Here is an 11,391-nt window from a genome sequence, read left to right on the forward strand (position 1 = left end):
CTGTTGCTTTCTCTTTAAAGGTGCCCACACTGTTTAAGATCAATGGTAAAAGATGAAAACAAAAGAAACCGATGACAAAGAGTCCAAACAGACGTCAACAACAGGAAGAAGGTTAGTGCCTGCTGTTATCACTCCTCTAGCTCCGTTACATCCTCCCTTCTTCACCCAGCCAGCATCAGATCTCATAAAGACACGCTACTGTACATCACTCATCATGCATAAACTGAAACACCACACTATCACATGTAACAGGCTTCAGATTCCAGCAGGAGAAAAAAAAAAAAATCTGCCTCATCCAAAGAGAAACAATAAATCCAGCATTTATTTAATTATTCACCAATCACTTAACCATCCTTGACTTTCAGCATCGGCTCAGTTTACTAAACTGTTCTCAAGATGGGAAAAACCAGTAGAGTAAGATTATATTTGCGGTGATAAAAGGAGAGACCAACGTTTCATGGTAGTTATTGCTATCGCTGGATAAGACCATTTATCCACTGGAGGTGACAGAATGGATGACAGGGCTTGAACTGAGGCGGATCACATCAAGTTTAACTTTCAGAAAACCATTTATCTATCTACAGCAAGCAGGAGAAGCTGTTTTCCATAATGTTAAAAACACAGCCACGATGTCGAGTTCAGAAACTACAAGGTTTGGAAATCTGTTGAAAAAGACTCATATACTTAGCAGAGTAAACATGTTTACTCCTATCCCTGTATACTGTGTGTGTGTGTGTGTGTGTGTGTGTGTGTGTGTGTGTGTGTGTGTGTGTGTGTGTGTGTGTGTGTGTGTGTGTCATTACTGCATGTGAGAATTACTGCATTTTCTGTTTGCACAGCCTGATGAAACTACAGAGCTAGGAATGACCTGATGAGATAAAAAAATAAAAAAACATGGCAGGAAAACCTTGATGACCTTACAACGCTACACAAACACACCCACAAACTCACAAAGCCGCAGGAAAGCCAACGAATGCCTCAGCATATTACAGGAGATATTAGGTCAGGAGTATAGCAGAGACTACATAACACTCTCAGCACAATCCCAACTTTGCAGCTGCAGTTGGTGGACTTTGCAAATTGATTTGGACAACAAAAGGAAACATTGCATGACACAAATGTAGAGATGGAGGTGTTATGAAAACGCCTCCCCCATCCAATAAAGAAAGAAAATCACAGGATCAGAACTCAACAATGAGCACAGCTTGGTCTGGAAAAACTAAACATCCTCAGACAAACTTACAGACAAATCCTTTTAAAAACCCTGTTCATATATATTTATATTTATATATATATATATTTCAATACAATTATTCAACTCCCCTATATACGGCATACTGTACATATACACCATTGGGATATTTAAAGTAGAAACAAATCCTAAATTGCAGAGATAAATGACACCATTTCCTCTGTAGCTTAGAACAGTTTAGTGACAGAGAAAGAACGAAGAAGGACTGTAGGATCTATAGTGTCGCTACTGGAGGCCTCAGCAGGAAATAAGATGGGGACACTGGATGGAAAAACTAAAAAGAGGTGGATGGGACTCAAGGGAGGTGGGATGGGTTGGAGGAGATCATCTGAAAACTGGGAGTTTACTGGGTCCAGGTCCCTGAAAACCAGATTGTACAGCGGGAGGGGAGTGTGGGGGGGGGGGTGGACCGGCCGGTCAGGTGTCGTGTCAGTTGGAATATTAAGAGGAAGTGAATCCGCTGGTGTCTGGGTAGTCCGGGCTGAAACACATAGGAACAGGTAAGAATATAAACAAGAGACACCGTCTACTGTCTGAGGTGAATAAATCATTGATAATTGATCAATCATTAAAAAAGAAAATCTAGATTTGAATCATTATATGAAACGATTCAATGACAATCAATGCAATACAAACATCAGTACATATAATCATGTTGAAGAGGCCTCTATTTTGAAATCCCCATGGCGTGTCTGTGGGTGTTTCTCAATCGCGAGTAAAGCTGCTTCAGAGCCACTATTTCAAGCATACTACGGCATCGAGTGCCGCCGAAGTACTGTTCCAATGTCCAGCATACTTGGAAATCTACCGAGCCCGGCGTACTTCGTTTGGAGAAATTTCGAGGCTGCACATGTGTAGACTCCGTGGTCTTAAAATCCCCACAATGCTTTGCGCACGGACCAATTTCCCCAAATCTGTGGCGGAAAATGTAAGGCGGGGCCTCTCATATGACGCACACCTGCACACTTGCTCGCCTGTTCCACTCTTTGTTTTCCGAATGCTAGGAAGTATTCTGAGTACATTTGAGTCGCTTATTGTTTGTGTTGATATAAATGTAACTTATTGTGCTAATTTGGCATATGATATGGTCTCATATCACTTGCAGGCCTGTCAGTTGAATCCAATTAAACTCAAAATGTGGCAGGCTGGGAAGATACATCTTGTAATTGTCATCCCTAATATACAGACAGTCCAATACATATTCAGATACAAAGAGATGACACACAAAACATTTTAAATTCCTCTCACCTGATGAGCAGCAGCATTCACGGTCCGACACAACCTCAGTCCTCTAGAGCCACCATCCCTTTCACTGGGTCCTTCACTCTCATCTGACGCACACAGAACAAACGACAGGTCACATTCATATTCAAACATGAGCATGTCCTCAGAGTGGGTCCTGTTTTAGGACTCTATCTTTGAATACATTTTGTATTATATAAATTAACATTTGAGTTCACCTCATCTAGCTCCTTGCGTGTCTCCTCCTCCATGCGACGAATGTCTTCCATGTTCAAGTCGATCCACTTGTCGATCCAGCAAAACAGCTGACGGTGGAAATTAGTGAACAAACGCTTCTCTTGCTGTGAAATAACACAAAAGGGAGAAAGAGAAAGTCATCTGGTTGTTTATAGAAAGGAAGCTTTTAAAATCCTAATGATACAATCAGGCAGACTTTTCAGATGTTTAATGTCCTCCCTGCTTTACCCTGTTCATCCACTAGAGGCTGGTGCAGCCCCATTTGTATCTGCATCATCATGGGTGGTACTTTTCCACCATAACCTCAAGCTAAGATGTGACACACTGTATGTACTGTATGCTGTATACGAGACGCTATGGCGCACGGACACAGTCCCTCCTCAGTAGCTGACATTGACCTGTGGCTGTCTGGATGTTATAATCAACTAAAAGTGATAAACTGGTGTGAGCCACAGCCTGAGCTAAAAACTAACCTTTTGAATAAAGCTCTCCACTTTGTTTTGCAGGCCCCACCACTTGAATTTGACAGTGACCAGTTTGTAGGCACACATGTGCGGGCAGTCTGTCTTCTTAGGAAGTTCCTTCTACAAATGCACACATAAAACACAAAGACATTTTTTAAATGTTAACAAAGATTACATAGCCAAAGGAGTAGTAAGTACAACAATATACATTGACAACACATGTCTAAGTAAGTTACATTACATTACATTTCATTTAGCTGACGCTTTTATCCAAAGCAACTTACAATTACCAATTACAGGGACATTCTCCCAGGAGTAACTGAAGGCTAAGTGCCTTACTCAAGGGCGCACTAGTGGTGGTGTTCCAGGTGGGATTTGAACTCACAACCTTCCGATCTCCAGCCCACCTCACTATCCATTAGACCACCACTATCGCTATTGATCCCTATTTAGCAGCGTTGCGTTGCTTGTGCATGAAATAATATAGGCTCAATCTTTTGCATTCAGGGCAGTAACCATGATTTCAGAAATACTATGGTGTTGAATTCCCATAATACCATGACCTAAGTGTGATCAAAATTAAATATGGCCCTGCTTCCTTATGGTAAAATGTGTGTCTTGTATGGTAAATAATTGCTCAGACATAAGTATCTGTGCACATCAATATATAACATATGTGGTTGGAGTTCTGTATTTACCTTTTTTTTCAGTTAATAAAGTCACAACAAGAAGCTGTACCTTCCAGTCGGGTCCTAGAGGGCCTCGTCCCGTCTTCACTGACTTGTACCTACAAGGATCCTCCTCTGGCTTGTAGTCCTAGAGAGATGCAAGAACAACTAAAATGAACAAAATGGATAAGAAGGCGACGCAAAAAGTCGGATTTAAGCAAAAGGTTTTACCTTCGGCTCCACTTGGGTCCTGTCAGCGATATCAAGATAGACTACATCCACCTTCTTCCAGGTTTCTGGATCCAAACCATGAACCTGAAAGAGAAGCACAGACAATTTATTTTTTCGAAAGTCCATAAGGAGTAGAAAGTAAAAATATACATGTACGAAACATTTATCTGGTCATTAGTGGATTCCTATTTGGAAGTTTTGCAGGCTCACTTTTCTTTTTTACATAATTATATTTATTTAAACATAGGAGCACTGTCCAAATGAATATGGTAACCTTTAATTAGGGGCTTGTTTCAGGACATCCTGCACAAGAATTCATAAAGACATTTTTAACTAGATGACAAGTAAACAGACTGAAGCAGTGGGACATGTTTTTATTAAACTTCTAGCATTAGAGGAAATGAATAAGAAACTAAAAACTTCCCATACAAGGTGTGAGATACAGTATGATTTTTAAAAAGGACTAGTGGTGTAACATTTGCATTTTTTCTTTGCCTTGTGAAAGTCTTTTAAAAAACACCATAACAATTCCTCATGCATGCACCATCAAGCTTATTATGGTCTTTAATAATTACATTTTCGAGATGTCCCGTGTCCGGTTTGTGCCATGTCTCAATCTTAATCAGGAAGTTCTCTTTCATATACTCGTTCTGCAGAGAAAAGAGAAACACACATGAGTAACAAGGAACAGTAATTCTGTAATGTAAGCAACACAGACACTCTGTCTGACGATCCTGCTGCTGCTCTGTCAGTGACATGGATCAGATTTCTATCTCAACTTTCAGGTTCATTTGCTCCCTCTATAGGATTCAATGTTCGCTTTGTGTCCACATACTTGATATCTGTAAGTGTAAAGAAAAAATACTTACAGTGATAACTGCAGAGCCAGATGAAGGAAAGCACAGGAAAAAACAGAAAGACAAAATATTTGAGTGGACGAACATATGAGAAATATAATAGCATTGGATAATTTACGGAGGTCGAGGGAAATTCATCAGCAATGTAAGTATTGTGTGTGCTTGGTGCCTTGAAGGTCATGTGTGTTTGTATGAAAGATGGCTGTCTTAAAGCTGCTAGTGTGTGTGTGAACTCAGCCTGAAAGGCTCGAATGATTGCATGGCTCTTCTCACTGGACATGCAGTTAATAATTCAACTACTCCTTTAAGGTGAGAGGACACAGAGGTACCCGGAGAACGACATCCCTTAGAAAGTTCAGCATTGATGTGACTTCTAAGTTATTTAAATCAACTGTATTCACACATTATATTGCAATGAGTAAGTCAATTAATTAAGACAGAACTCAAACCCCCAATATATCAAAAATGTAAGCTTTCAGTATATATCGTGGGGATGGTGGTATTGAAAATCACTCTAGATTTAAAGGGGACCTATCATGCAAAATGCACTTTTGTACGTCTTTTATACATGAATATGTGTCCCCGGTGTTCCAGGGAACTCACCAAGTGTCAGAAAACACAACCCTCTCTATTTTCCTCCATACCCAAATCTCTAAAAAAGGGGCTGCAACGGATCTGATAAAAACTGATCCAGATTTGAACACTGTCCTGACGTCAGGACGGTGGCGCTACGGCTATTGGGCCAACTCCACCAATCAGGAGGAGACAGCCACGGCCATTGCCGTTCGAAAGCGCTGGAGACGCTGTAGTACATATGCCAGGCCTGTAGATGGTGCTGTTCTCACTGAATCTGCCCTTGCAAAAACAGAGCTAACATTTTTCAAATTGAGCAAAATGAGGCATGGCTAAAATGCATGATCTGTTTGGTATTTTGAAAAAAAAAAAGTATAAATATGCCTTATATAGGTATGGTCCTACACTATATTATTCAAATATAGCATGATAGGTCCACTTTAAATAATTGGGGCGATGCAATGGCAGAAGTGTGTGCTACCTGTGCGACAGTATGGGTATGCGTTCCAGGCTTTCTCGTGGATGTTGAGAGCTGAAGATGGAGCCAACATTCTGACGAACGACGGCACTTTACTGCGGGACAGAGAGAACAGATCAAGGTAAATATATTGTTTTGTATACTCATTGAACAATACCTGAATCAGGAATTGATTTGCAGGTACAAAGCATAGTTCAACTGCAGCTGTGTGTTAAAATAGTGATTCACAGCTAACACGCTAAACTTAGATGTTGAACATGGTAAACGTTATACCTGCAGAAGTCATTGTAGTAGTTAGCATGCTAACGTTAACATTTAACTTACTGTCCTAATGCTAAGCTAACCTGGCTGCTGCTGGTAAACAGAATAAAGTGGTAACAACCTTTTCTTCAAACGCAAAAAAACGCATTTCCCAAAATGTCCAACTATTCCTTTAAAAGCTTAGTAGCCTGGAGTCAACTTGGGGGAGCTGAGAAATGTCTAAATGAATGGGGGCCAAGAGATGCCTCTAGAGCAGGGGTGTCAAACTCAAATACACAGTGGGCCAACATTATAAAATGGGTACTAGTCGAGGGCTGGACTGGTTCAATGTTTATTGCAAAACGTATTGAATGACATATTGACCTGGAACTAACACAGCTTAAATTATTGCCTATAAAAACAACATTAAACATTAAATAATCAGTTGCATTCATTTCTTATGGCTCTATCTGCAGCTTTTCCGGAGTCATTTCTTATGATTACATTTCTCCACAGGCCAACAACAGCTTCAAAAAAACTATTCCCCTCAAAGAAAAAAACAAACATGCCCTGTTGTCTCAAGAAAAAAAGTGCAGAAGGAAACATCCATTAAACTCAGTGTGCTGCTCTGTGATGCTAGTTCAAGCCAGATACTTGGCATCTCATCTTGGGTGCAAGTTCATCAATGTTTGGGCTCAGGCTCTGAGCTGAGGAGATCCTCAGGATTGAGTGAAGGTGTGCGTGAAATATACCGGAGGGCCAGATCTAATAGTAATTAGAAATTATCCTGCGGGCCGAAATTAAATCCACCAAGGGCCTGATTTGGCCCCCGGGCCTTGAGTTTGACACATGTGCTCTAGAGAGATTAAATAGTCTTCCCGAGTGAACTTTGAAACTTTTTGGACAATTTGCTTACCTCTGCAAATGGTAGATTTTGTGTGTGTACTGTCCCTTTTCTCCATCTTTCTCGTAGGGCTCATTTTTGAGCACCTCCACTCCTTCTCCTCCACCCGTCTCATTCTTACTGGCCTCAGCCACAGAGTACAGCTGGCCGACCTGGTACTGGAAAACAGAGAAAGACAGGTTGAACTGAGACAGAAAGTGTGTTCGAAGGGAGCAATAAGAAGCTGTTTCCTTCGTCATGTATTATCCTGTAGATGGGTAAGCTTTCACTGTCACACATTTGTATTTCATCTAATCTTTTTCAATCTAAAGGGTGGATTACTTTTACCTCTGATCCTTTAGCTGATCTCCACACTCTCCTTTCCTTGGCACTGAATCCTCATAATCTATTTTTTTGTCTTATTGACCCGTAACTTTTTGTTGTTGCACCAAGCTTGTTGCCTCCTTCCCAAATTGTACAATTTCTCTCACTTTCATCCCTCTCCAACTCTCATTCTCCATCCTCCTGGTCCCAAGTGTGCAGACTAGCGTTTAGACCCAGGACAATGGCTCCTTTCATATCTTAATCACTTCTAATCCACCATGTAACCCCTGAACAAAGCTGGACCAGAGGGCAGACAAACGTACATCACAAACATGAGACCTTTGGATTTTCACAAGAAAGAGATTACATTTTGTTTTCTGTTCTATTGTACTTTAAAATCTAACCATGAGAATATTATAGACTATGCACATCCCCAGCGAAAACCTACAATCTAGGAGCAAGAGTGGATTTGACATTGAACATTTACATTAAAGGTCCCATGTCATGCTTTCCCGGTTATTACCCGTCCCCTTGTGTGTTATGAAGGTTTTTCTGCATGTAAACGGTCTGCAGAGTCAAAACCCTCAAAATACACCCTGTAGCGAGTAAAACTCTAACACAGAAAAGACCTGTCTATGCTGCCCCAGAACGCCTCGTTGGAGATTTTTATTATTAGTTTTCTTCCTGGGTTCTGTGACGTGTGAACACCCAGATCAACAACAAATGGACCAATCCGCGGAGCACCTCACACACCAGGATCCCTTGGCTAACTAACAGGGAGTCCCCATTGACTTCCATAGAGCTCCCTGAACGCTGGTAATAGACGAGTTGGGATGGCGGAGAAATGCTCTCCGCAGACCCATTCTCACAGCGTTATAAACCTTTTTCTTACTCAATATCAAGCCACACTTATTGTTTTTACTTCGGCTGTGAGTGTTTGTGTGTGCTCAGGATGAGTTTTGCTTGTTCTCGCTGTATCGCCGACCCGGAAACCTGTCCGCTCCTCGCAGCAGCGGCGAGCTGCAGCGAGCCTCGCAACGTCCCGACCAATCAGAGCACACTGGGCTCACAGGGAGGGGGGGGCAGGAGCTCCAACAAGCCGTTTAGGACAGAGAGTGAATACACATACTATACAGAGATGCTGTATGAGAAACCAATGTGAGTTTGGAAAATTGCACAATTTAAATCTATTCTAGTAGACCTCAACAATGGAAATATGATCAGTAGAAATGGCCATGACATGGGACCTTTAAGTTAAAGTCTCATTAGTCATGTTGAAGAAACACAATAAGTGTAAGGAGCGTGTCACAACAGTTTCTTGTAGATTTTCTTTACATCGCCCAAATCACAACTAAGTTTGACAGATGTTCTCTCGAAAGAGACCAATTATGAATGAATTTCCTCAAAACTGAGTAATAAAAAAGGGAGTTGGTGTATAAACATTTTCAAATCTCCTCGTGTATCTTTTATGTTGCTTCGTGAAAGACACAAATAAAATTGGTTCAAATCAAACCAGTTTAAACTAAGTCCTGTGGATGTAATGATACTATATGTGGACAGGTGAAGTTGCTGTTCATAATGAACTTTGTTTGAATTTAGTTGTTTGAAAGAAAGAAATCTAAAATAACTTCACATGAATATTTTGGATTGTCGATTGGTTTCCTATTCAACTCCTCTGTAGCTACACTATTTACTCAAGGTTTGCAAGTGTTTTAGATGTCGGTAATTCTAGATAAATCACTATTGACTTCTATATTTCAATTAGGGGTTACTGAATTGCGACCTGATCCTAGATGTATGTGCACTGGGCAGGATGCTTACACTTTGATCAATAGTCCCATCCTTTATTAAATGGCAACTGCTCGCTGTGTTCAGAGCAACAGTGACAGACGGTTACTGTATCTTAGGTCTCTTGAATAAAAGGCCACATTTCAAAGACAGCTCATTTTGGCCATGACCTTTTGACCCTTTGTGGGCATTTTAAAGGTTACTCCTCCACAGCAACATCAATGAAAGACAAAAACAGTGATATGTGAACAGGTGAAGCTGCTGAAGCTGAAAAGACCAGATCTGTGCCAACTGGTTTAAATGACCGTTGCATAATGTGAACACTGAGAGGTAAAAGGCCTCTGAATTGAATGACTAGAACAGAGAGACTGTTGCTCAAAGTCAGCTGCAGACATCGCCACTGCCCAAATATAACAAAAAGGGATGTAGTAACAGCAGAGCCTCTGGGTCACCGTGTTGGACAAAACATAATTCAACCTTGCCTTGATGAGGTGAGTGCTTATTCCGTGATACAAGAACTTCTCTGTTTGGTGAAAATAACTAGAGATCTGATAAAGCTCCCGGGAGGAGGTGTCACACACAGGAAATTCAATTTTGAATACTTTCCAAGGGTTTTTCAACAGCCGGAGGAGCCCTGTTACATTATAGCGTAATCCAAACAACACCTTTCTTCAAAGATATTCATCTGTAGTCATTCCTAGTGAAAATACAACTGCTTCTTCAATGAATCAGATTTATCAGTTGAACGTTTTGAAAAGAAAGAAAATCAAATCAATAATAAATTGAACAAACACCCCAATTGTGATTTTGCAGCAAATAACTGAAGGCCGCTCTGCTTCAGAGAGTTGGCATGTAGCGAGGGAAACAGAGAATAAGAAGCTCTGGAGGGACAGAGGGGTCAGAAGTGGTTCATGATACAGGGGACATTTCTCAACTGTATTCAGGCTTCTCAGCACACATTTAAGTCTAATACATCTCTTAAGGTATGTTTTCAAGCCTCTAATCATGACATAGCATGCTAACTGTCACACAACCTCAGGCCTCTGCCTTCTTATGTAGAGATAATGATTAGGCTAAGGCTACAAACACACAAAGTTAATGAGAATAACATGAGTGGCTCTACAGACTGCTGAGGACATGGAAGTATAAGACACAAAATGCATTTGCTGCAGTTGCTGTGTCTCCTGCAAACCGGTTGTCGTGTCTTTTTTTTTAACATTTATATTTTATTTAAACATTTTCAAAGACAAAAACATACGGACAAGGACATGGCTCACACACAGCTGATTTGATCTCTTATCCTGGAACCTAACCTGCTCCGGACCAGGTTAGCCGCTCAGCATAAGTTACCATGGAGATCTAGCCCGCTAACAAGAGAACCAGCGTCGTAGGACCGGAAACCCAGAGTTTTCCCTGAAGTTAGCTCGCTAAGCGAAAATCCGGCTTCGTAGTACAGGCCTCGGGAAAGCCCTTATCTTATCCCAAAGCCTGTTGTCTGGCTTAACCAAATATAACAGGGAGAAAGCAGCGTCTTCCATATTTAAGATGTTTAGGACGTCCTCCAGCCATCTATTGAAATTGAAGCAGTTTGGGCTTTCTGACTTTCCAGTTCATAAGAACGAGGCGTTTAGTTGAAAGGCATGCTAGGGCTATAAGTTTACTTGCAAATGTTGATGTTATGCCATTGAGCGGGGATCCCAGCAAGCATGTAGCTGGAGTTAAGAGTATCTCTATGTTCAGAATCTCAGCGAGAGTATCTCCAACTACGGTCCCATTAGAGATTTTACAGCCGGACAGGACCAAAGACAATGTAAAAGGGTACGCACTTCCGCACAACCATGCCAGCATAGGCCCGAGCCGAGAGTGTTTGATCCATCTTTTTTGAGTCTACAGGGTGTGATTGAATGCTCTATGAAGGATTTTTAACTGTATTACTCTAAACCGGACACACTTGGAGATTGAGTTTCGACCAGATTCTGTCCCACTCAACTGGGGTAAGGGTGATGCTCTAAATCCTGCTCCCATCTTTTCTGTGTCTGCAGATTAGTATTGGCGGCGGAGGTGAGGAGAAGTTTATATATACCTGCAATCATTCCTTTCTTGTTTGCAAGTCTTTTTAGGTTCATATCAAGGTGTTCATAAACAACCTATCTT

General features: G+C 41.2%; 1 protein-coding gene across 1 annotated transcript; it reads right to left on the bottom strand.

Moving 5' to 3' along the window:
- Positions 1-754: 754 nt before the first annotated feature.
- On the bottom strand, positions 755-7,385 carry pitpnab (phosphatidylinositol transfer protein, alpha b). Its single transcript, XM_034140327.1, has 10 exons — positions 7,159-7,385; positions 6,006-6,097; positions 4,964-4,971; positions 4,670-4,744; positions 4,095-4,178; positions 3,934-4,011; positions 3,205-3,315; positions 2,713-2,835; positions 2,501-2,583; positions 755-1,733 (listed from the first exon to the last, which is right to left on the bottom strand). Exons 1-9 carry the CDS (start codon positions 7,383-7,385, stop codon positions 2,536-2,538), a joined length of 846 nt encoding a protein of 281 aa, XP_033996218.1. The 3' UTR covers positions 755-1,733; positions 2,501-2,535.
- Positions 7,386-11,391: the final 4,006 nt, after the last annotated feature.

This window comes from Trematomus bernacchii, unplaced genomic scaffold (assembly GCF_902827165.1).
Source record: "Trematomus bernacchii unplaced genomic scaffold, fTreBer1.1, whole genome shotgun sequence".
Classification (NCBI taxonomy): domain Eukaryota; kingdom Metazoa; phylum Chordata; class Actinopteri; order Perciformes; family Nototheniidae; genus Trematomus; species Trematomus bernacchii.

Excerpts from the sequence above, each read along its gene's own strand:
- pitpnab (XM_034140327.1), bottom strand. The coding sequence starts at position 7,385 with ATGACGAAGGAAACAGCTTCTTATTGCTCCCTTCGAACACACTTTCTG. Across the intron at positions 6,098-7,158 it reads AAAATCTACCATTTGCAGAG|TAAAGTGCCGTCGTTCGTCA; the intron begins GTAAGCAAATTG and ends TCTGTCCCGCAG. Across the intron at positions 2,584-2,712 it reads CACGCAAGGAGCTAGATGAG|ATGAGAGTGAAGGACCCAGT; the intron begins GTGAACTCAAAT and ends TGTGTGCGTCAG.